General features: G+C 39.7%; 1 protein-coding gene across 2 annotated transcripts in view; it reads left to right on the top strand.

Annotated features, from left to right (window-relative positions):
• Positions 1-26,397, top strand: part of cyth4 (cytohesin 4) — a 37,411-nt gene extending 11,014 nt beyond the window's left edge. For both annotated transcript variants that reach the window (XM_031901090.1, XM_002934217.4), the window contains exons 2-13: positions 2,197-2,273; positions 2,809-2,873; positions 2,991-3,057; positions 4,337-4,455; positions 5,977-6,057; positions 7,945-8,057; positions 9,233-9,381; positions 17,758-17,872; positions 21,172-21,248; positions 21,342-21,413; positions 21,584-21,729; positions 24,623-26,397. In XM_031901090.1, coding sequence (XP_031756950.1) covers positions 3,043-3,057; positions 4,337-4,455; positions 5,977-6,057; positions 7,945-8,057; positions 9,233-9,381; positions 17,758-17,872; positions 21,172-21,248; positions 21,342-21,413; positions 21,584-21,729; positions 24,623-24,707 — 972 coding nt within the window. In that variant the 5' untranslated portion in view covers positions 2,197-2,273; positions 2,809-2,873; positions 2,991-3,042 and the 3' untranslated portion in view covers positions 24,708-26,397. The remainder of the gene's footprint in view (positions 1-2,196; positions 2,274-2,808; positions 2,874-2,990; positions 3,058-4,336; positions 4,456-5,976; positions 6,058-7,944; positions 8,058-9,232; positions 9,382-17,757; positions 17,873-21,171; positions 21,249-21,341; positions 21,414-21,583; positions 21,730-24,622) is intronic.
• Positions 26,398-26,985: the final 588 nt, after the last annotated feature.

The raw sequence follows: 26,985 nt of genomic DNA, 5'->3' as shown, positions 1-26,985 counted from the left end.
GTTCTGGGGCAGGATGTTGTTTATACTGTGTATTATATTTCATGGCAATGATACAAGTGTACAGATTTGTTGAAGTAATTATGTAGCATACCCCCCAACTGTCACGGGACAGTCCTGGTTTTTATAGCGTATCCCGCTGTCCCGGATAGTTCAATGAATGTCCCGCATTTCCGTAATCGGGCACACTTTCTATGGGGGGTACTGTCTTTGGGGCACTTTCTATGGAGTCACTGTGTTTGGGGGGTACTGTCTATGGGAGCACTGTGTATGGGGGGGTACTGTCTATGGGGGCAATTGCGGGTACTGTGTATAGGGGGTACTGTCTATGGTGGCACTGTGTATGGGGGGTACTGTCTATTGGGCCATTGGGGGTACTGTCTATGGGGGCACTGTGTATGGGGGGTACTGTCTATGGGGGGACTTACTATGGGGGCATTGTGTATGGGGGGTACGGTCAATGGGGGCATTGTGTATGGGGGGTACTTTCTATGGAGGCACTGTGTATGGGTGGTACTGTCTATTGGGCCATTGGGGGCACTGTGTTTGGGGGGGGGCAAAACTGGTACATTGTTATAACTCACTTACAACTGACTGCCTTCTCTCTATATTTGTATTTTAATGTAGGAGTTGCTATATTGTTTTCCTTAGGTAGTACAGTATGAGGGTATAGCACATTTGCGTCTGATCCCGCCATTTCAACTATATAAAAGGAGTATTTTTTTTTTAAATGGGGCGTGGTAATTTCATTTTTCAAATGTTGGGAGGTATGATGTAGTGGGATACATACAGATAGATATATTCAGAGGACATTAGCTAAAGCAATACATTTGGTATTATAGCAGTGTTCCTGCTCTGTGTTACCCATCCTGTGACCAGCACCAATGCCCTCTTTTACCCATGTACATATTTTTAGGGGGAAATAATGATAGCAACTAGTGATGGGCAAAATAATTCGCCAGACATGAATTTGCAGCGAATTTCCGTGTTTTGCCATTGGTGGATTTTTTCACAAAATGGGCGACAAAATTCACTGGTGAAAAATTAGGTGTGCGCCAAAAAATTGTTGCCTGCATCAAGAAATTGTCACCTGCATCAAAAAATTTGTCCCCTACATCAAAAGATTCGCTCATCACTAATAGAAACATACAAATCACAGTACTGAACTGCAATGGGGAGTTCTACAAACAGATCAGGAAACTTTGGGATTTGATCCTGTTCTTCCCACTTTACACTTTACGCTGAAAAATTCACAAAGCTGAAGAAAAATTGTGAAATTGTGGTGAAATTTTACTGTCAATGGCCATTTCTTCTCACAGCAAATGGATTGAGGTCAGTGGGCGTTTTTTTCTCACGCCAAGTACTTGGGGATGTTTTTCTGAGCATTTTTGGAAAAACACACATGGCGAAATTCTAGTGCAAATTTGCAAACATTTTTTCAACTCACAAAGCTCTGTTTTCCAGCAATAACAATTTGGCTCATCCCTACTGAGAATCACACTAATAATAATAACCAATAAACATAGGGGCTGCATTAATTTTGGTGCTAAAAAATTCACAGTGTTGTGAATGGTCAACGAGTTATAGCACCATCATCTTCTTCCACCTCTTCATATCTGCTGTTGGAGTCAGGACCACATTTATTCATCTGTCCATTTTGCCCAAATGAAGAAGCAAAAATATTCTTGCAGCTCTAAACTGCCCACATGGAGTAATATGCCAGGCAGACCCTTACACCGATGCCCCCTTTTCCCCTCTAAGTAAATGGCTGTTCACAATGGTTGCCACCTTTTCAATACGATAAGTCTGTGCGGTAGGCAGGGCAGGTTGGTGATGGTTTAGGGGACGGAGTTGAATGGCAGGGGACAGAGCTAGGACACAGTGATTGGTGATTGTGTGAACGGCATGTCATTTACGTCCTGGCCTGATTTCCTAATTTGGAAATCTAAACAGGTGACAACCCTATTTTTTAAAGTCATTATTAGCAACAGGGCTGTCCAGCTGGGGGCCTGTCGGATAGATGTAGCCATCCAGAGGCCCCCAGTCTGTTCAGAGGCTCCATAGACTTTATAGTATGACATCATCATTTTAATTTTATCTGGCCCTCCGACACATTTAAACAAAGACCATAGTTTAGGTGGCTTTGTTGACTGTATTACTCTGCTACTGACACTGATTGTTTTGCCTTTATCTTTACAGACAATCCACCAGGTCAAACAGAACAGCCCAACATCAAAACAGAGTCTGTCAGAAGTGAGCTCTTGGAACATATTAAGGTGCCAGTCTTTTCATTCTGCTCTGTGGCCAGTCTGACCCTGGTAGCCGCTGAGTGACAGACCTTGCCTTTGTATGTGTAATGGTCGCTTGCTTTCAGCTTGTTGTTTCCTTGCTGTACAGAAGGGAGAGTAGAATGAGATGTCTTGCTATTTTACATTTTCTTTATACTTGATTGCAAATAAAAGTGCTGAAGCGGCAGAATTTACACTCTGTGAAGATAATAATTATTACTGCTCTTCCATATTATAACCCTGTACCATCAATCTTTTCGCCTCCATAATAAAAATGCCTCATTTCGTTTTTCCACTGCAAGTTGTCTCATTCTCCTTCTACTTAATGTCTTTTGATTGGCCCACACTGTATCCAAGCGTTAAACCCCACTCACTAAATTGACAGGATTCCACATTCTCCCCTTCATCCTTCACTGCTTCATCCGGTTTCCTTCGTGCAGTTCTCATTTTAAGCTCCTCATTAAAATCACCTCCCACTGCTTCCGCTGACTGATCAAACCCTTGTATTTCCCTTCGATCCCAGGAACTGCAGAACGAGATTACTGATATAGTGGCTGATATTGATGATTTTGAACGCTTGGTTAATAGGTAAGTAAAGGTCTCAATGTGCAGACCATTCCATCACCCATTAGGCCTTAATCAAAATAAGCAGTCAAGCATTAATAACACACTCACCCCCCCCCCCCCCATTTCTTATGTTTACAGTCGTAAGACCCAGAGGGAGAATGAATTGCTCAGCGCTTGCAGAAAATTCAACATGGCTCCAGAAAAGGTGGGAGTGCAAGTGTGTTAACTATGGGAATTTGCTACACATCAAGGTATTGATGGCATACCAGCTATACACTACCATCTATACACATATTTAACCAAAAGAATTGGTCTGTCTAAAATAGTCATATCATAAAATGATATGTCCTCAGCAAGAACACTCAATGCTCAGTTCTGACTGTCTCCGGAAGAAATGTCAGCAAAATAATTCATGGAGAGCATGGGGTTTTTATGGGTGACCATAGGTAACCGAATCTAGCACTAGCTGGAGTGGTATAAAGGTCTCCACAATTGGGCCTTGGAGTAGTGGAAATCTGTCTTCTTGAGTGATAAATGGCATTTCACAATCTGGGAGTCTGACAGAAAAGTTTGGGGTTTTCCAGGAGAACTGCACCTGACTGAATGCTTAATACTGACAGCAGGGTAGGGGTAATAGTTTGGGGCTGTTTTCCATGGTTTGGGTAGAACGTTAGAACAATGGCATTCTCATCAAATCTGTGCTTTATTCTTTGTGGCAGCAATTTAAAGAAGCCACTTTCCTGTTTTAGAAGGCTAATTCCCCCATGCCTTAACTGAGGTCCATACAGAATAGGTTTGCTGAGATGGGAGTGGAAACACGTGACCTGGCCTCAACCGAACCTAACATCCATGGGATAAGCTAAGCCTGATCCCTAACAGTGTCCAACTTCACTAACACTCTTGTGGCTAAAAAGAAGCAAATCCCACTAATAATAGAGCTCACTTATTAAAGCCCCTATTAAAGCACCTAAATTCAAGTGTAGGAGTGTAAATCTTGCCCCTTAGTGTTCAATTACACTTTGGTTCTGTCCAGGGGATTGAAGCACTCTGCACTATTGGCAGACAGCAAGTAAAGGGCTCCTCTGCCCTGCTCTCCATAACTTCCATGTCTAAATGACACCAAAGTTAATGGCAGGATAGGGAATGCCTACATCACACCTACCACCCATACCTATTTATTTGCAACACCAGCAAGCTCTGCCAACAGAACAGAGTACTTTGGTGAGTGCAAAGAGTTGCAGCTAAAGTGCAAAACCTGCATGAGTTTGGGGAAAGAAGTGCAAAAAGAAAAGAAAAACACACTTTACACTTTGCACCTTGCCCAAAGATCCGCAATCTAGTGGAAGGCCTTTGCATAGAACATGGTACAGGAACTCTGCCTTCCATTGCATATGGCAAAGTTGCGAGAAAAAAATGCACATGTAACAACTAGAATGTATATGTAACCCCTGTCTTGCAAATTTCTGTCGAATTGGCTGTTTTAGGGTATTCAATTGCTGATTGAGAAAAAATTTGTGGAGAAGGATCCCAGCCACATCGCCAGCTTCCTGTTCCATGGAGAGGGGCTCAGCAAAACAGCAATAGGGGAGTACCTAGGAGAAAGGTCAGAATCGATAAACAAACTATGTCCCATTCGCTGCACTTTCTCTCTTTTGGGGTCCCATTTAGTTTTCACACAGTTTCTATTAGCCCTTTATGATTATAGTTACATAAGGCTAGGGACACACTGGTAACTAAGTGGCATAAAGATTGAGCTTTCCTGTAATTGTGCATTTAAGTTCTTTTGTAAAAGCACCATATTTCTCCTCTCATTAACCTTTATTCTCCTTTTACTATTCTGCTTGATAAGTCTTTCAACCGTTGTGTAAATGAAAACAATGGGAGCCTGGGGTCTTTCAGACAGAGTAGCATTGCTGTTGCTCACAAAATCAAATCTATTAAGGCTAAAATAATTGCTTTATTATAAAGATCCAGGTATAAAGTGTAAAATGCCTACTCAGTTACATTTCTGTGCAGGGTAAAATAACTCTAATAGAAATGCATCTTTGTCAAGGGAAAAGTGAAATTCCTAGAGGGACACAATTGCCATTTGTTTAATAAATGTGTGCCATTATAAAGTGTATTATAGTGTATGTAAACAAGCTCTGAACTAGTTATACATATGCAATTCATCATCTTTTTAAGCTTCTACTTTCAACTGCCTCCCTATAGAAACTCAACTGATTGTGGAAAACATGAGCAAAAAGCTAATTATTTTAACAAATTGCTTATCTTTGAGAATAAACTATTATTGCCTTTTGTCATTGGTTACTCAAATACCTTCTTAACACAAGTAAATTACACACACATGTGACTTCTGTTACTTCATCCACCACCCTTTTAACAAATACGAAATTCTGAACCTTCTGTCTGTGAGCATTAGGCATGATCTGTTGCCCTAAAATTGTTTCTCACAAGGGTTAATGCGATGCCAGGTATTATGTTGTTCCAGGTTTCAAAACTTTAGCCAAAACTTTTGACCAAGTACAGTAACCTATAGCAACCAATGGGATGTTTGCTTTATAACAGGTGATCAGTAAATGCTACCTTCTGATTGGTTTATATAGGTAATACACACCATAGTAAATTTTGTACCTTGTATTTTATAACCTTACCAAATGTTTGCAAAAAATGTTGTTAATTAACTGCCATTATCCAAGTTTTCTGGATAAGGGATTTTTCTGTAATTTGGGTAGCCATACCTTAAGCCTACTAAACATTTAAACATGAAATAAACCCAAAAGGATGTTTTTGCGACCAATATGTATTTTTTCAGCTTATTTAGTACAAGATCTTGCTTAATTATTACAGAGAGAAGGGAAATACAGGTAATTGAAAAACTGAAAAAAATAAAAATAGTTGCTTAAAATTGATTGGCTTCCTATAATTTGAAGCTTTCTTGATATCACTGTAGGTTTCCAGATAAGAGATCCCATGCCTGTATAACAAGAACATTCTATAGATTCTTGTTACTTTTATTCCCATGTGTTAATTATATGAAACAATTAAAAAATTGTGTCCTGATATCTCATTGTCCATTTATTCCTTGTGTTGACTCTCTCTCTTAACGTTTCTCTCATTCCAGGGATGTGTTTAATATTCAGGTTCTCCAAGCTTTTGTAGATTGCCACAGCTTCACTAAACTCAATCTGGTGGAGGCTCTTAGGTAAGGAAAACTAAAAACCTTCTGAAACAGAATAAAAAGACCACGATTTAGTTGATGATGTTTAACTAATGTGCTGCGCAGTACTGGTGCATACCTGTACATAAATATATCAGTATTATTTGGACAGAAATTGTTCTGTAGATCTCCTAGGGGTGTGGTTGGGCTAAACTGATTTCCCCCTTAATTCTAAAAATTTGAGCAGGTCTATAAACCATTAGCTCACCAAACTGGATTGTATAGTCGCATAACACACAATAGCCATGAATATCCTTGGAATTATATCCTTAACAAAGGTGTTTAGTGATGTTATCAGTGATAATTCATGCTTAGTAATGTAATTTGTCACATGACTCTCTGAATCACCTTGGAGTTCCATGACCTGAATAAAAGCATTCAGCCTTCAGCCTTAAGCCCTTATATAGCAATGGGATTCTTTAAAGGAGCAGTTCAGGGTAAACATGAAAAAGGGCACAATAGATGGACTGCACAAAATAAAAAATTGTTTCAGTATAGTTAGTTAGGCAAAAATGTAATCTATAAAGAATGGAGGGGACAGATGTCTAACATAATAGCCAGAAAACTACTTCCTCCTTTACAACTCTCTAAGCTGTTAGCAGTCAGTAACCAATCAGTGACTTGTAGGGGGGCCATATGTGACATAACTGTTAGTGTGAATCTGACCTCTGTGCTCACAAGCTAACTGAACAGGTATGTCCCATGTGCCCCCCCCCTAAAGTCACTGACCAACTAAGAGGTTAGAGAGCTGAAAGCAGGAAGTAGAGTTCTGGCTATTATGTTATACATCTGCCCACTCAAGACTTTATAGATTACATTTTTGCCTTACTATTTAACAAACATTTTTTATTTTGCGCAGTCTATCCATTTTACCTAGTTTCATTTTTACACTGAACTGTTCCTTTTATATAAATACAAATGTAGAGAATGACGGCACTCTAGATTTACATGATTTGAAGAAGCAAGGATCAACAGGAACACATGTCAACAGGAACTTCTTTTAAGGTTTTTATTTAATCCAATGTTTCAGTTCCATACTGGAACTTTTGTCAGGGAGACCAACACAGTGTGAGTGCGCTTAAATGAATTGCACTGACACTGTGTTGGTCTCCCTGAATATCACCAGATTCCAGTGTTTTTGTTGGAGGACGTTCAGTGCAACTTGTTTAGGGTGGAAATTAGTTTTTAGCCCAAAGTCAAGTTGTGACTCATTCTATTTCCTCAGTATTTGTGTTGTAATAGAAAAGGTTTCCCTTGCATCAGTATGTGTGCTTGCACGTAAAGGGTGAAGGGGTCCATTAGCGCTTACCATAGGTGCAAAGAAGCATTGCATCAATTCATCCTCAATTTTGTATCCAAGCTAACTCCTTGCATGTACTTTGTACATTTGCATTCTTAAATGAGTCTTAATATACAGTATTTATAGTTATAGCTAGCATCGAAAAGTGAGAGGATTCTATTCCTAACTGTAATAACACCCACCTCATCCATAGGCCACTTAAAGTCATCAGTATTTAGTTCATTAGACTTGAATTAGAAGAGAGAATATCCCTCTCCCTAGAGAAGCTCTTTGTGGGATGGGTCAGAATATTTTTTTGGGTGTTAAACGTAAATTTTTACCCTAACATTAAAAACTGAAGTATAGGCAGCATAGGTAGCTAAGGGGAGTATGCAGCCTGATAATAAGCTTTGCATTATGACAGCAATAGAAGCAGACAGCCTACAAATTACTGTTGTGTACAGTATAACAATGTTGTTAATGGAAACTGGATTTCTGTTTTCTGCCAATTATGCCCTAAAAATCATTAAGTGACACATATATCTTAAGCCTTTGCGATACTTAAGAGTCCCCCTGTTCTTATCCCTCCGCAGGCAGTTCCTGGGTAGTTTCCGACTCCCAGGAGAAGCTCAAAAAATTGATCGGATGATGGAATCGTTTTCAGCTCACTACTGTCAGTGTAACCCAGGAACTTTTCAGTCTACAGGTATAAAGATAAACAAATTTGTGACTTTAGTTATCCAACTTAATGGTGTTAAAGTGTTTGATTTGCATGAAGGACAGCAGGAAGGATGCTTCCTATTTGCCCACAGCCTACCGTTGATTCCATTACACCCAACAGCTATAATTTGCCTTTCAGCCTCCTCTGTAACGGTCTATAAATTATTGAATCAAACACACACAGTGAGAAATTAAATATACACATTTGTTGATAGCAGCCACAGTTGATCAAATTCAATAAAGCCCAAATCGATAACCACTCCTAAACCTCCTCCTTTTTGATCTGTTTGGATTTTACCCACCATTGGTGCTCTCTGCCTTACTGGAGGTGGGAAAGGCACTGAAATAGTGAATGGTGTATACAATAAGAGTGGGAAAGGAACTGTACAAGTTATTTTTTCAATTGTGGGAAGATAAGCAAGATAGAGGATGGGGGGGCAGGGGTAAATTCAGTCTGTGAGAATGATGTAAGTTGTTTTTTATAGAGTGAAGATAGGGAAGTAGCCATTGCATATACAGTGCCATTTCTTCCCATTTCCACAACATTATTATTGGATGTGTATATTTAATTGCAAATATACATTAGCCAATTTTTACAGGCAAGATGCTTTAGATGCTTTAGACTCAGAACCAGACACAGAACCTATTTTATATCAATGCCTATTTTTTATGCAAAGCCGCTATCACACAGAGCAAGTGTAACGACTGATTGAGGAAGTGATGCTGTGGTTTAGCTGTGAGTTCAAAGAATTTCCTGTCAAGGAAGCTGACCAAGTTCTCCTTTATGCTAACTGGAATGCAATAATAATAATAATAACATTCCCACAAGTGGAGGCATTACATGCAGCCCTTGATAGTACCTTTGCACTGAGCCTATTTCTGTAAGTCAAAGCAAGAAACTTATTGCATTAAATCAATTTTGGAACCTAAACATGAAATGAATAAAAATAATGGTAAATGTTTTATTAATGTCTTGTGCAATGATATGTCATTAAATCCCCAGACAACACGTAAGCCTCTAAGTTCCGCTTTTCTGGCAGGGAAATCTTTTTAACCTTTTCCCTGACTGTGGAACATTGCATGTTTTTCTAAAACTCAAATTTATCTCACTAACAATGCTTTGTTTTTCTCTGTTTTCTTTTTCCTTCCAATATGGGGCAGATAGCTGCTACATAGTGTCCTTCTCATTAATTATCCTAAACACCAGCCTACATAACCCAAGCATTAAGGAGAGGCCCGACCTACAGCACTTCCTGTCTTTACACCGAGGGGTGCACCCAGGTGGGGATCTGCCACCACAGCTACTTACTGTAAGTCACAAATATAATATTTAATTGCGATACAGAATTGTTCATCAATGCAAAATCATAGGGGATCTAAATCCTAGAAACAAAATCACATAACTGCTGAGAGAGCTTTTTTGAGCAGTTTTGATTACATTTTTTGGTATTAGTAGTTTTGTGTTCTGTTTGGCCGCCCAGTCAGCTATCATAAAAGTTACTAGAGCAGAAAATCAACAGAAGACTCTGCTTTACTCAGTCATTTTATTTCCTGCTGAAAAATAGTTAAATAAATCATTTGACTGAACAAAATAAATATTAAAACTATATCATATTTTGTAGGGGCCATGTAATTAGAAAAAGAGATGGCATGTTAAATGATTTGAAACCGAATATTAAGGAAGATAATGCGGTAGACAAATGGGTATAACATTTCACAGTATGTAAGTTTTTAATGGTAGTACAGGTATGGGATCCCTTATCTGGAAACCTGTTATCCAGAAAGCTCCGAATTACGGAATGACCGTATCCCATAGACTCCATTTTAATCGAATAACTCAGAATTTTAAAACTGATTTCCTTTTTCTCTGTAATAATAAAACAGAACCTTGTAATTGATCCCAACTAAGATATAATGAATCCTTATTGGATGCAAAACAATCCTACTGGGTTTAATTAATATTTAATTGATTTTTTAGTAGACTTAAGGTATGGAGATCCAAATTACAGAAAGACCCCTTATCTGGAATACCCTTGGTCCCGAGCATTCTGGATAACGGGTCCTATACCTGTAGTATTACTGCTTCCTCTTTTAGGAGGGGGGCCAGTTCATATTGCAAACGAACAAGACTGTAAAGGTAGCCATACACCATAAGATTCTCTCTCTATCCGACAGGATAAGCCTGCCTGATCATCATCTGGCCATCTGCACATCTTAATCATAAGGATTTTAATTGCCCTAATAATGATTGCCATCCCATTTATTAGCAGCATGTTTTTAAATGAGCTACATGACAATTTAATGTTGTGGCAAGTTTCTTCCTTAGGTTACAATGTAACCAGGAAAGCACATCCTATAAATATTACAACAGTGGTTTAGCAATCATTAAGAAGACAAAAAAAATTAGCAAAGAGGAATTGATTGCTTTACTTATAAAGAGCAATTTCAACACAACATTTACATCTATCAACAGTGAAAACATGTTGACTGAGAGTGGGGGTCCACTAAAAACGAAAAAGATTTTTAGGTAATGCTTAAAAAGTAAATATGTTTAATGATATATGTTCCCTGGTATATAGAGCAGCCACCGTTACCAGAATCTGGTACCACAACGGTTTAGCTCAAACAAACTGTTGATGGCTCATAAAGGACATGGCACTTCAACTTTTAAGCAAAGGTAATGTGAACAAGACCATGAGAACTAATGAATGCTTTAAAAGCTCAGTTCAGTTATAACCAGTAGTGATGAGCGAATCTATCCCGTTTCTCTTCGCCATAAAATTTGTGAAACGTATTTGTTGCACGATTTTTTTTTGTCCTCACTGCTCTCACTGTGAAGAGCCCCCTACGCTGCTTCACTTGAAAGTTCAGTTCCTCTGATCTAAAGGGGGGGCTTGCAGGGTCTAATATGTTTTCCCTTTCAGAACAGCTTCCATAATTAAAAGAATACAAGCAAGGGGTCCATAAAGACCTGTTGTCCAAGCACCTCGCTGTGTCATGGATGTGGCCAAGAGCTGACTGGTGCACATAGGTGGCCAAATTGGGCAAAAATCTGCTCACTTTAGTAATGCTATGTTGTCTTAGAGATGTTATGACACAAATGCTCATCAAATTTTGCACAGACACAATTCAGTATGTGCACACAAAACGTATGTGTTCTAGGAAAACATTTGAGAACAAGTCACTGTGTTGCCTTCATCTGATTTACTTGTGGTAAAAGGGTGTAGCTTTGATGTGCCTTCTGTAAAACATGATGTGTGCCACTTGTACCAAATTAGAATCTGATAGGAAGGGTGTTATAATTGAGGTTGTTCTGGTTTATAGTGGTTTCTGTACTAAGGCAGGAACTAAGTGGGTTGTGCACAATTCTGCTTAGTGTTTTACATGTCTGTGTGCAATGTACACTAGTTATCCAGCTAAATGTATAATTGCCACTCAAGAGAAACACTTCCATACAAGATGTAACGTGTACAATCTGTTCTTAAATCCAGTGATGTCCAATGTAAACCAGTGTCATATTCAGCACCAGGTTTATTCTTTCAAATAATAGGGGGAATGGAATGAAATCTTCAGTGAGGACAAAAACAAGGACAGGGTGCTAATAGTGCCGCTAGTGGGTCAGAAACCAACCTGTTGATGTTTGCTAGCAATGGCATAACTATAACTGTGGTTCTGGCTGCTCTGGGGAAACTTGGAGCAGTGGCTGGATGGGCTCAGCCTGAAGGCCACCTACAGTGAGATCTAAGGTGAAAACTTTATTGTTCTAGATACACCTGAAAGCCCACCCTAAAGATCCGGTAGAATGAGATCTTTTAAAACTATGGCTGAATTACTATTACATCAAAGTTTTCTGTCATTTTTAACCTTATCTGGGGGGGGGGGGGTGTACTGACCAGTCGTTGAATCTCCTAGGAACTGAAAAAGTCTAAAAAACACCATTGTAGAAAATATTTGACCTGCAACTTTTGAGGGATCCAGAAAATATAGGTGCACAGACAGATAAGCAGTTCCAGGATCTATTTATAAAAGAGAGCCATACCCAAGGGGCCAAGTAACTTCTAGTCAAGCCTCTGTTGGCTAGATATCATGTCTGATCCTGTTGGCAAGTTATAGGCCTTTATAGTACAGGCAGGTCAGGTGTCTCCTCAAGGATATTACATTTGGGGTGGATCTATATTTTCACTAAGTAACAATGTTGGTTTAGTGTCCAGAGCCTAAGGTGGTGTAGGCTCCAAAAAAGTTCAAATCGGGGAGAAAACCAGATGAGTTACAGCTAGAGTTTCTATAGTAGGTGTGTTATTAACATTAGATTGTAAGAGATGTGTAACACTTGTTTGGCTTATATATGGTAAAACCCAGGCTAGTAATGGTTATAGAGCATGTGTTACATGTGACCTTAATGCACAGGAGTGGGCCTCCACTATATGGGAGGTATTAATGGAGCTGAGGGTGTAGTTGAACTACAACTATAGATAGAGCTTGTGTGGTGCAGATAGAATAATGGACGCCAGAAAGGTTCTTGCTGATGAACTATAGTACAGATTTATTGGACAAGGCACAACTTAAATAGCGCAGCAGGGATTATACTCACATACACAGCAGTATAGGATTATGTCACAATGGATAGTAGTTGGTGTGACACTTTAGGAACAGAATATCCCACTTGGAGGATGCACAGAGGATTAGCTGATACCTGAGATGAAGACCTTTCAGTAGGGAGTGTTCCGGCCGACTGTGGTCCAGGGGAGAGCTCCTAACCTGGTACCTGGCGTCTAATAAATCGGTCCCTAAAGAACGACAACAGAGCCGGGGTAGGCTAAACCCTTTAACAACTCCTGGTTGGGGCTATTAAGCTATCTGAACTCACCACTCCTAGAGGGTGCTATTAAGTAAGACTGACTGTGCTGGCTTGTTCTCATTCACGGGGCCCTGTCCCTGACTTTAGTATAAAGATGGTTCTCTTTACTGGGGCCTTATGCCTCCAGGCTCAATGACGTGAAGCCTGAGACAACAGCAGCCAGAGAGGAAGACACTTCCTTGTGCAAGACACTATATAGTCTGCCAAGGGGAGTGGTCAACCTGGACTAAACCTATTAGGGATAGTGTTTCAGCTGTAGCCTGAGTATAGAGGGCTCTGCCATATAACAGTACAAATAAGATTAGATAAGGGATAACACCATAGGGAGCTTAACCCTGTGGGTCCCTACAGATGGTTAACTGGGTAACCCAAAACCCAATGAGTGCAAAAGGTTTAGTGTAATAGAACAATTTTGGAGGCAGAAATGAGAAAGTTGCTATATCTTTGGTAAGGAAAGCCCTAGTTTTTAAAAGGGAGCTAAAGTGACCAAAGAAAAAGTATGCTCATAGTTTGCTTTACTTTATAATGCTGCTTTACCTCTTCCTACATACAGCAGTTATATGTGCCGTAAGTAATGGCTTTTCCTTTCACACGCGCTTTCTGCTGGCTCAGTTCCAGCTGAACAGTATGTGCATTGCTTGGGGACTTCACTTCTCTCATCCCAGGTCCTACTGTCATCAGTCCCATTAAGTGCAATAATAAAATTATAAAACAAACCAAGGAATGATACAGTTATTTGTGGCTACTTCTCACACTATAGATGGCCACAGAGGCAGAACCAAGAAAACTGTTTTGATCTGAATTGAAAGTAGAGCAACCTCTGTAATTAGATTACCAAGCTGAAACCAATAACAGCTCAAGCTAAAATCATGTTTTATTTGCTTAGGAACATGGAGCTATAAAGAGACATGAACAGGAAGTAAAGCCATTTCACCACAGAACATAAAAATAAGCTTTGAGATACATTAACAGGTGAACCAAGAGGAAGCCACATTGTGACTATCAAGACAGACGAGGCCCTGAAGGAGAGTTATCTAAGTACCAAATAAACAGAGGAGTCAAGGTCTTTGACAATAGCACTGATAGTTTCGGGCTCTGACAGATATATGAACATGTCGTATTTTAAGCCGAGCGTCATTGCACCCAGGTGTGCTGTCCTTGCCCAATCCAGTGATATATGATTTCATAGCAGAGAACTTTATTGAGGGAATTTATGCTCTACCCTAGTGTTTAGTGAGCTGTTGAACTCATTCATCATTTTTTATTTGGTTACATTAATTATCGGGAACCATTTAGCACTTATACAGCTTATATAAAGCATGTTGATGACGGTAGATTGTTTTGGGCAGCATGGAAAAGGAAGAGAGCAATTAACTAGAAATGCCCAATTATATCTTATTTATTATATACTATCCTGTTACCACTGGCTCTGGATTGTAACATGGTGTCTGAACATGGGTTCCCCAGAGCCTAATTGTAGAGGTAGCAGACCCTGTGACTGCTGGGGGCCCAGGAGGTATAGGGTGGCCCTGCCCAGTGGGTAGTGTGTGATAAGCAGTTTATGTATATGTTAATGAAAATATCTTATCTTTTTCCCAATGTTTAGGGGATCCCTACAATGATTTGATGTAAGGCCCATATTATATATAAACAAAGATAGATAGATAGATAGATAGATAGATAGATAGATGATAGATAGATACTGTAGATAGATGATAGATAGAGAGATAGATAGATAGATAGATAGATAGATAGATAGATAGATACTGTAGATAGATGATAGATAGATAGATAGATGATAGATAGATAGATAGATAGATAGATAGATAGATAGATACTGTAGATAGATGATAGATAGATGATAGATAGATAGATAGATTAAAACAGAATACTGCATTGGTGCAAAATTGCCCAGGGTTTGTAAATGTGTCAGTGTAATAACTACTGTACAAAGTCAGTGATTTCGGCTGAAAGCAAAACGAGTGTATAATGTCAAAAATCAACATTTATGGCCATCAGATGTTAAAGGAAAACTATGAATAAATGACCCTGAGAGGCTTAACATTACACTGACTAAAGCGGCACAGCATGCAAGTGATTGGATTTGCTTTTTTTTTACCTTTTTTCTTAAAGGATTTCCTGGCAATTGTAAGACTTGTATTGATTCACAGTCTTTTTCAGTTCAGTTTTTAGACAGACATAAAACACACTGAGTACTTGATACTTGCACGCTGTAGGGACAGTGGTTGCCCTGGGGTGGTGGCTTTCATTGGGCTGTGGGTTAGGGAATGTGGAAAACTCTCCTAAGTTTAATGCAAAGAAGAGCAATGTTAAAAAGACTCGAAATTCCCAGAAGAGTTACTAATTATTCGCAGGGGCAGCATAGGAACTAAAAATGTAATTTAACCACCTTTAATCCAACTATAGGGTGGATGGAGCAATAACAATCACACATGAAGGGGTTGTAGGATAGGAAGGAAGATTAGGAAGACTATGGAATTTAAAGTTAAGGTGCTGGTAGGTAGGTGTGGCCACCTGGTAAGAAAAGGGGGTAACAGGAAGGAGACACCCCATGGTAGCCAACATGAGGTGCAGCATTCCACCCTCCAGCCCTGTTATTCTGTTTCAGGAGTTGGATTTGGACTGGGTGGGCTATATTCACACCAGTAATAATGGTGCTTCTTAATAACATCTGCTCTATTAACTCATCTGTCCCTTTATACAATTAATTTGCTAATTATCCCATTAATGCAACTAATTACCATTTGCATAACAAATCACCATAGAATTAATTAAAACTTAATACGATGTGTCCCCAATATATTATAGTCTCAAAATATTATACAATTTCATCTAGCACAAATGATATAAAATACTATTTCTAATCTATGTCTCCATGTGCAATCAATAAGAGAAAAGATCCCCCCTTCTTTCTTATCTCTATCTTTCCATTTATAACTTCATTTAACAATTGATTTGCCGAAGCAGAAAACTGCGCAAAGCAGTCTGCTAAATGTAAAATTGATAATAAAACCAATAAAAATTGTCAGTTTAAAACAATTTAAAAAAAAAAACCTGCAATAATCCCTGAAGCTGCTGCAAATTCTTTAGCCTACTAAATAGTAACAGTGTGTATATATATATGTGCTAATACAGTCTGTGATTTAACGGAAAATCAAACCTACCCAATGGAGATTTGCCCAATTTTAGGCCAGATCTCAGTCAGGTAGGCCTGTCTGGGTGCCCATACACGGCAGATAAACTGGTGAATTGGTCTAAAATCTGCCTGTGTATGGCCACCTTTAGTGTGACCCTAAAGGTGGCCATACACTGTAAGATCCGCTCACTTAGTGACCTCGCCAAATACGCCCACCTACTGGTCAAACTATCAAATGAAAATGGTAGGCATAGGCACAGTCGGAAGGAGGGCTGCATCAACGAGCCGATGCGGTCCCTGATCTGACCGAAAAAACAAACCTGCCCATTCTAGATCTGACCAATTTCAGACCAGATGTCAGTCAGGGAGGCCTGTCCATATTGCCCATACATGAGTAGATAAGCTGCCAAATTGGTCTAAAGGACTGATATTGGCAGCTGAAATTGGCCCATGTATATTGTGGCAGTTTGTCTACCAGTTTTATAGATTTGCCATGTGTCCTGAACACATATATAATCCCATATATTCTTCCCCAGAGCAGGTTAAAACAAAGTCAACCGTTGTCTTGAGGCTACCCAAAATTTAGTTTTAGCTGCATTTCTAGTAGCCTAAAACTGGCAGCACCTCTTGGAAAATATTCCAATATTGACTACCCCCCATTTATTGATTTGCACCAGGAATGTGCATTCAGTTCTGGGATGTTCAGCACACCTACTGGGTTATAGAGGGCATATTTTAGTCACAGCTGTGGGGCAGTGGGGGGAATGCTTGTCGCGGAGCTGTTATTTCTAATTAGGAGTCTGTGTTTCGTACTTTCTGGTTTATTGGTTCCGGCAGGGTTCTGAGTAAGGCTTATCTAATCTTACTTGCCCATATGAATGCACCAGGGTGCCTATCATGTCTGGTGACTAGTGATGAGCGATTCACTTAGCTGAAAAATTTGCGAATCTTTTTTGTTGCCCGCAGCTGTTCTTTTGTCGGCCCGCGGCTATTCATTTGTCGTGCGGCTATTCTTTTGACACCTGCGGCTATTCTTTTGTAGCGCGACTATTGTTTTATCGCCCGCGGCTATTCTGTTGTTATGCGGTTATTCTTTTGTCACCCGCTGCTATTCTTTTGTCGCGCGACTATTCTTTTGACGCCCGCGGCTATTCTTTTTTGACATGCAACTATTCTTTTGACGCGGGCGACAATTTTTGGACTTTTTTCATCCGTTTTGCGAAACAATCCGCCAATGGCGAAACGAGGAAATTTCCTGTGAATTTTTTGGCCCAAACAGTCTGGTGATGCTTTCTCTTCAATGTAATGCTTCAAAATGGTTAAATCAACAGTTTTTGTTTATTGTTGATTGACATTTATTGTCAAAGTTGTGCCCCTTTCTGGTCTCAAGGTATGCCTGACATTGTTTAAAGGGTGAGGGTGGGCTTGTTATAATTTTTATTTCTGTAAGTTATCATTTGGGGCACTGATACTGATGAGCACATCAAACCCAAGTTAATGATAGAGGTGACATGAGTGCCATGCTGCATTGTTTTTGGTATTTTACTGTATCTACAAGCTTGACTTCTTTCCTCTCCCTATGGGAAAACCCTTTTCTTTTTCGCTGGCATTTGTGTGAGTGAGCTAAACAAATCCCTACATGCCATCTGTTCTATATTTTCTCCAATACAGGAAATGTACGAAAGTTTAAAGAAAGAATCTTTCCAAATCCCTGAAGAGGAGGATGCCTGGGAGCTTGCCCATGCGTTTCATAAGCCACAGCGGGAAGGATGGCTTCTTAAAACAGGTGAGCTTTATACCTGCCTTTTCCCATGCCCTCATAACATATGTATATAAGGAAAATGCTGTGATGCACAAGTAGCAGTGGAAGAGTTAATTTTAGCGAGACTTTTACAGAATTACATTATGTACAGTGTTAATATACAGAAATGTGTGAAACCAGTGCCAAAGTATGCAGTGATACTGGGGATAGGGAAAGAGAATGTGTAAGAGCAGATAGACCCTGGCAATGCTGTTAAGCAGCAACCCTATCATTACACTGATAAGCAACAACTAGCCCTGCAGCACACAACCCCACTGGTTGGAAGTCTCCCAAATTATAAGAATGCTCTCAGTATTAGAAGCCTTTATAGCAATGTCATTCTCCAAGGATTTGAGTCTTCTTTGTGGCTAGTTTTCATTCAATGCACCACCTAGAGGCAGAAGGCAGAACAGAGGAAATAATATTTTCAAGGTTTGGCTTGGCCCAACCCCCAGGCGTTTGATTAGATGGCCCAGTAGTGGACCCACTATAATTTCCCCTTGACTGTTAACTTATAAGCAAAAGAAATAGATAAGTGAACATGCCATTTATATACAGTTCTGTTTTATTTCCCCCACTTCTTATAGCCTCAGTTTCTTTTACTCCCTCCCTGGTAAATTCTGTGGGTAGCCTAATTTAGCTCCCTGAATTGTAAATATCAGCTACAGATTGCAATTCTGCAGGAAATCTCCAGCATTAGATGAGAATCAACTAATCATTATACAAATACCTTTGTTTACTTTAGCTCATGTAATGAGAATTGTATTTTTGTTTTCTCCCAAAACGAATACAATTAAGTTAAAAAGCAGAAAAAAATGACCCGTTTACCGGGCATCGTGAATTAGGACACTACAGAAGAAAAGAATGCCCAAAGTTAGTAAGAAGAACATTGCAGGGACCAGAGGAAAACTTAGCATTCTTGGACCAATAGATACTCTATGTGAAACTATACAGAGTTTCAATAAATAAGGAATTTATTTTTATTTGTAAACTGCCAAGTAAGTTTAAGTGATAAAGACAGACAGAAGGTGGTCATGGTGGAAAATCCCAATCCCATAAGGAAAGGATATCTAAGCAAGCTCATAAGAATGAAGTCAGTCCTGGGCTTAAGTAGTATAAGAAGTATGTAGAAACAATACCATAACACAGAAAGGAGGCATTTAGGGTACAAAATAACAGTGAAATAGAGAGGAAATAAAATTTTAGACCATGGGAAGAAATATAAGGGGCCCAGAGTACCCACATTTTTAAAAATTGTCATGAGTATTGTAGAGGACTAATGCTTTGGATTAGGGAGGTAAATTCCTGTCCTGGACTCCCATTACATACATGGGGGTGAAACCGGTAGCAACCTGTTCCCCCAGTTAGCATGTGCACCTGCAAACTATGACTCTTCTGATGCTTAACATGCCCCCTCTCCTCCAGCCCCCCTACAGTAACAGGGTACTGCCCCAGTTACATTGGTCTGCTGTTATTATAAAGTGCACTTTAGGTTTATACTCCAAACCCCTAATCTTCTGCACTACAAGGCAGCAGTCCAGGGTGCAGTTGTCATTGCAGTGAGCTGGTTTAGTAATTAAATATTGCAGTGCTTTTAGAGGTATATTTATCAGTAAGGTATTAGCTCAATATAACCAATGAAGCCATGAATATACTATATAGACTGCATTATCGTGTTTCATAAATTAGAAAAACCCCTGGGTTTTCTTTTCTTATTTGAATCACTGTACCATACATAGAGACAATAATTCATTAACGCTGCCAAAATCTGCAACAGACTACATTTCCCCAGGAACTAACCATGCCTTAATAAGTACATTTTTCTCACATGATCTGAATAAAATTTTGTTTCGTTTAAACCCCAGAGATATAAACTAATTAGAGCATGCACAAAATGGGATATTGTAATGGTTCATAAAATACACACAAGAGAAACTCTAGCAAGAAAATATTAAAAATACTCCACTTTCTCTTGTGAAAGAAACGGGAAAGAAAACGGGGAAGGTAAATGGGGGCTTTTAGTACTGTAATGCATATTTGTCAACTTCTGAATGAAATAAAACTACATTTCTGCCTAGTTACATATATAACATGGCCATGAAGTGTTACCTGCTTAGTTAGCATGAATGTTTGTCTACTTCTCTGGGCTAGAGTCGTATTGAAAGGAAACATATAGGATAAGTGAATACCCCTAATCATTTAGGCAACGTTGAATAATATATAGTGCTGGTTTTGGGCTAAAAATGAATATTTTCTTTAGAAATGGAGCTCCCTGTAGGTCCTCACTGGTCCCTGCCTGTGTTTCAATTGAGTTTTGGACATGTGCTAATGGCCCTGGCACTTATATTGTAGTGTCACCCACTGTGACCTACAGCACTTATATTTGCCTATTTGTGTCTGTTAGTTACCCTCCCATATAGATTGTAAGCACTACGGGGCAGGGACCTCCATCCTCTTGTGTCCTCGACTCTTAACTTATTGCTGCTGTATTTATCTTGTATTTATTGTTATACTTTGTATTTATCTATTATCTTATTAACACCCTGTTTGTATTAATGTATTCTACTGTACAGCGCTGCATACATAAGTAGCGCTTTATAAATAAAGATATACATATGTGCTAATGGCCCTGGCCAGAAGCACAGGAGGAAGGGTATAGCCAATCACAATCTTGCAGTCACACAAGCAAAGACATGCTTCAGGTCTGACTAGTTGCTGATTGGTTCCTATCCTACAGCACAATGGACTGAGTTCCACCATCTCCCCTGCACAGCCTGGGAATGGAGGCAGCAGGAAGTGGGACAGATGTACTGGACAATAGGGTTTTTTCTGAAATTTTTAATAAATATACCAGAAACATTACTTTTATAATCACTTTCCTTCTATATTTAAAGATGGTTAAAACACAATACACAATATGTCTCCTTTGAAGCCATAATGCATTTATAAAGGAAAATGTTGCTGAGGGTGCAGCTATAGCTTTGGAATATAGACATAAGATTACTTAGAAGTCTTCAGGGTCTAATTGGAGCTGACATTTTACAGCAAGCGGGGCATTGATTGTACAGACGGTACTTTGCAAGAGATTTATATATATTTTGTCACCATGTCCCAAGGGGCCCATTTATTCTTGATGACTTCATTTTAGGCTTGGAATATATCTAAGTATCCAAGCTTCTTGTTGGTGGGGAGAGATGAGGTCCACATTTAATTTAGAGGAAACTGCTAACAAAAAAGCAGCTGCTATATATTTTTTTTACATGCTATGTTCTACCTCTTTGCAGGCGGTCGTGTGAAAACGTGGAAGAAGAGATGGTTCATTCTGAAAGACAATTGCCTGTACTACTTTGAATGTATCACGGTGAGAATGGGGGCATTGCATAGAGAAGGATGTTCTGCTGATTGGTTATATTTTGTAAATTGTCTAAGCTTTGTTGTGCTTTACTTTCTCTAGGACAAAGAACCTCTAGGAATAATTCCCCTGGAAAATTTATCAGTGGAAATTGTGGAAGATTCTAAGAAACCAGTAGGTAGAGTTTGGTGGGCATCCCTATGCATGTTAATTGGTCATAATGCGAGTTCTAGGGATCCAAGAAAACACATACCAATGGTTCTTTTCTTTCTTATCTCACATCAACCTCTTTTTGTTCTCACATTTGTTTTTTAATTTCTTATCCTGAATTGTTCTCTTTCCAGAACTGCTTTGATCTACATGGGAAAGGACAGACAATCAAAGCATGCAAAACACATGGGGATGGGCGAATGGTACAGGGGAATCATCAGTCATATCACCTTTCTGCACCCAGTCAAGAAGAGAGAGACACTTGGGTAGAAAGCCTCAGGTAGGATGTGAAGAAAATTAAAGCAGCTACTAATACCTGAATGGAGTGTTCAGGCCCGAACTGTGGGTTTTGTCAAATACCACAGGGGCTGCTGGGATGGTTGGGGGGTGCTATTTGGGCCTCTGTGTACATAAAATGCCAGGGCCTATTTTGAATCCCAGTCCAGGCCTGGGAATGTTTCATAGAAGTAAAACTACCAACAGCATATGGGAAGATACAGAGATGTAACATATATGAAAGGTACAGTGAGATGTATTATATGTTATAATAGTAATCTTTAGCTTAATGAGAAAACTCACCACTTATTGTGGAAGCTCATCTCAACATCAGAGCTGGGTAGCCTTTGGCTCTTCAGATGTAGTTGGACTACAAATTGCACAGCATCCTGCCAACATGGAAAGGCTACCAGAGGGTACTGTGAGTTGTAAACCAAAGATTTATGGAGATTGCTTTTCCCTGGTCTACATAATTAAATGGTATAAATATTTATTTTATTAAAAGATGTGTGTTTGGGGGGATATTATGCCTGTCACAATCCTGATCAAACTTCCCAGCATTATCTCTTGTGAAAGTCACATGTCCAAAGAGCAACCTGCCCCCATTTCTTGATGGACATTAGGTTGTGAGCGATGCAGTCCTCTTTTCAATTACCCAGTTGTGATGAAAATGTCAACACTGTGCTCGCAATGATAAGGGTTTGATTTTCTAGAGACTAGAGAGAATGTAAAATATTAGGGTAGTCACCAAAACAGATAGGATCCCACTAAACTCATCCAGATCAGCAGACAATAATATAGAGACATCCTCACATCATGGACACTGCTATGAGCACTTTAGACACCCAACACAGTAACATAGAGCCCACAGAGAAATGTCTCACTGCCTCAGACTGTTTTGCAGACTTTGCACGCTCAGGCAGCCGCACATCACACACTAATACACATCAGAGGCACTGTACAGTAGAAATTTACACCTATTCACACATATTTACACAATGAATCTGGAACTTTCTCATCGTTCTCAAAATAGACCAGCATTATAACATAATGATTAGCCCACTTCACAGAAGTGCTGACAAACTCACCCTCACTCACATAGAATCATAATTATATGAGTGCCGCGTTTGTCTGAATGTATATATGATGACTGTCCTGCATTCCATGGTTAAATCAAATTTATGAAAAGCTGTTTTTCACATAAAGCTTTCATAAATTTGATTAAAGAATAGGGTGCTGGTCCTTCATTATATAATTTACTTCTTGACTTAAGCACCCACGTTTTGGACGTGTATATATATTTATAAAAATAGCAAAAACACACTTAGGGGCAGATTAATCAAAATATGAGTTTAGAGCTTAATACATAAAAAACTCACCCACGTTCTGTTCATTCCTATGGGCTTTTCAGATGTGTATTCATCAATAGGTGAAAGTTAGAGGTCGCCAACTGATAAATATGCTTCTCAAAATTCCATAGGAATGAATAGAATGTGGGTGAGTTTTTTGATAAATCTGCCCCTAATTGATTGCTCAGCATTTCAGTCACTGTTTCTAACATTTGTTTAACGCATACAAACAGTGTTCAAAGCATAAACCTTTCCTCATTTCAGTGGGAAAATGGTGCAAAATTCAAAGGTCTGTTGTCATGCTAACATATAGACAAAGCAGGTTAACTTATTGTTACAATACATATACTGTATATTTACACACACTTGAATGAAAGAAATTAGATTGCCTAACCTGACAGAAGAAGGCTTTATTTATGTATACTGATGTATTACTAATGTAGTTACTTGCAGGGTTGGGCTGGGCCACCGGGACACCTGGAAAATACCTGGCGGGCCCCAGCGGCCCACACCCGACCCTATTGCTGCTTCCTCTGGCCTTCCGATGTCCTCCCCTGACGCTTTTCACGTATGCATTCAGAGGAGGTCGTTGGACAGGGTCCCCTGCGGGGGGGAAGTTAGGGGTGTGAGTCGGGGGATGCGGCCTGAGGAGGCACCTTGGGGGGTGCGGGGCCCCTGGGGTGGCAGCCCCGGTGGGCCCTGCACCCCCCAGTCCGACCCTGGTTACTTGATTATTTGTGAAGAAAATCCATAAAAATCTTCACTTCCCTGCATCAAAAACATGGGTGCAGTGCTGGACCCTTTACAATTTCAGTTCATTTTATTCCTATCCATTTTTCCAATTTTTAATACAATCAGGGTTGAACTGGGCCAGCAGGACACCAGTAGAAAACCTGGTGGGTGTTGGTCCTCATGGGCCCTAACAACCTAGGCCTGATCCCCCACGCAGGCCACCCACTCCTGATCACTTGCAGTAGGAACCGAGTCACCCACTCAGTAGTTTGCACCTGTCTCTCCTTACCCCATACAACTGCTTAGACTTGACATACAAATTCATCAGAACAGAGAGCACAATTAGGGGACAACTGGAGGGCTTCCGGTTGGACACATGCTGAAAATATCTGTTCAAATGCATTCCCAAACAGCACCTCTTATGGGTGTGAAAAGAAATACGCACTTCCAGTCAGGGCAGTCTGATTACAGGATATTCTTTAATGCAGTGTCAGCTCTCAGGTCACACGGGGCAGAATCTCAGATAAATGTAGGCCGAGTATTAGCCCCTACTCTACAAACAGCCTTTCAGCTTCAGATTCAACCCTGTGTGGCCTAGGCCTTAGGTCATATTGCCTTCAGGATTTCTTACACAATATATTATGTCTTTTGTATGTTTATATGCATTCAACCCTCCAAGAGGTCTTTCTGATACTCGGGACCCAGGTTCAATGTCATTTATTGTCCTGAACTTGTGTTCCTACACTACTCTTTAAGATGTAACACTTTGTTTTTCATATGCTGCCTCTTAAACATCACTCTTCCTCTTCCCTTCAGATCCAGTATTTCCTGGGATCCATTCTATGATACTGTCTCTGTTCGAAAAAAGATAAGTGCAATGAAAAAGTCTCAGAAGGAATAAGAAGGCAACTGCCTGTCACACTGGATAATTAATGACACTGTCCTTCTCGTCTGAAGTGTGGATTTATAGGATTTCTGCAACATAGAAGATACAAAAAATTAACTGAGAGACTGGTCATGTCCTGATGAGTAACAGTAACTTCATCTAATTGGACTCCTCCCCTTCGTGCTAAGGGAAGCAGCATTTATGTAAACAGGAAGTGTGCAAATGTACTCATGAAATGACACTGTAGATTGCACATATAGGAATGCCGCCCTGAAGTACTAAACTGAGGACTTTCTACTCGCAAAGGGGAAAAGAACTAGTTAGATAAGAACTAACTTAGATATTGGATTAGTATGAATGCACCATTAGATCAGACTGAGGAGAGGCTACAAAGAGAACACTGGGGTTATGCAGGTTCTAGCACAGAAAAAAGTAACATATGGGGTTATGTAATAAAACACACTGTTTGCCCAGGAGCAGCAACCAATCAGCAGGTAGCATTTACTGGGCACCTGTTTAAAAGCAAACATCTTATTGGTTGCTATGGTTGCTTCTGGGCAAACTTTGTGCCATTTATTACATGTGGGGGTTAGTTGAAACAACAGAACACTTCATTTGAGTTTGAACAGTGACTCCATATTCATCCCAGTTACTCAGTGCCAGGGTTAAGGGAGAGCAATTGGGAAATGGAAAGATGCCACACTGATAGGGCAGTGTTAGTTTTAGGATATAACAGAGATGGTATCTGTTTCCTTTCAGAAGCAGGCCTCTTGGTCAAATGTGTACTTTGCTAAAATTATACGTTATATATTTTGACTTTGTGTGCTGTATATAGAATATTTTATTATAGTCAAACATGTGACTGGACCACCTTTAATCCCAATTGTGAGTGGTAATCACTTCTATAAGGAGATATGTGGTGGGCAGGGGCCAATTTAATTGTTTATAGATAATCAAGCTGTCCTGTGTGCCATTGCTTTCAAAATCCCATTATTAGATTTCAGAAAAGTATTGGGCCTAACTGGGCTATAGAAAGTATGCCAAGACTTCACTTGTGCTATCACTCATAAATTGTACACTGGTTCCCAAAAGATTACTAGTAATTCATTTAGCAACAGACACCAGGGTTTATGTGATTGTTAGAGGTCTCTATGTACAGATTCAGCCAAAGATATGTTCACCCTTATTCTTAGGGCACACTGCATTTTCAGCATAAACATGTTGATTGCACTCAATTGGACTTGTGGACATACATGTACCCTATGGAGTCTATTATCGGATTTTTCACTGTTTCGCAAATTTTCTTGTCGTTTCTTGACTTTTTGTGAAGTTTACACAGAAGCGAACCGGGACAGATTTGCTCATCACTAATTGCAAGACATCACAGGCCATTTAGGAAGATCCTGGGCAGAGGTGTGCCTGCACCTTGCACCTTGCAGCAGCATTGGGAACAGGCCAGGCCTATTGGGCCCTATTGTGGCCACTGCTGGATTTTGACTGTTTATTTGTACTTTGTCTTCCAAAGTAATGACCCCTACTGTCTTATTACAGAGGAGTAGCAAATCACACAATAATAAAGAATTGTTCATTTAAAGGCAAAGCAAGAAAAGTTTTTTGTTTTCAGAGCACTCTGGTTAACAGGTTTCTGGACAATTAAACAAACTTAAGTTGAATTGGTAATTTAATAAATCAGTGCCTAACTTTCCTTTTTCAACTTACATTATAATTAATATAAAGCAAGTTTGGGCCTTTACAAAATGAACGGATCCCATACCGGCTGTTGTATTGCCCTCCACCAAACCTTTATGGAGCAAGGTCATTGCCAAATTCAGGAGAATTTCCTCTATTTAAATTAGAAATATGTAACAGGTAATTCTATGAAAATTATACAGCTGCAATTTAAGTCATCAATACACATAGGGGTGCCACCCCATCCAGTTTTGACCCAGACAGCCCAATTTTTTTAGGAAAACTGGGCAAGACTTTCCCAAATGAATGTGACATTTGTCTATCATTATGTCATAGCCCTGCCCCCATGTTGTCACCATGCCACCCTGTGAAGTCAATGTCTTCGCCCCATGACGTTACAAACTGTGCCCCCACCCCCGGCTGGCTTTTCACAGGGGAAAAGGTGGCAATCTTAAATACACGGCTGGACTTACCTTTGACCAGATTTGTGCCACTGGTCTTTGCCTAGCATACACAACTGCACTATAGTGTACTGATTGACAATATTGTCGCTTTAATGCTTTATGGTTTCAGAAAAAAAAATACCTAGTCACATTCCAGATGT

This window comes from Xenopus tropicalis, chromosome 4 (assembly GCF_000004195.4).
Source record: "Xenopus tropicalis strain Nigerian chromosome 4, UCB_Xtro_10.0, whole genome shotgun sequence".
NCBI lineage: Eukaryota > Metazoa > Chordata > Amphibia > Anura > Pipidae > Xenopus > Xenopus tropicalis.
Note: the sequence above shows the minus strand (reverse complement) of the source record. Positions and strands in the feature narration are given on the sequence as shown.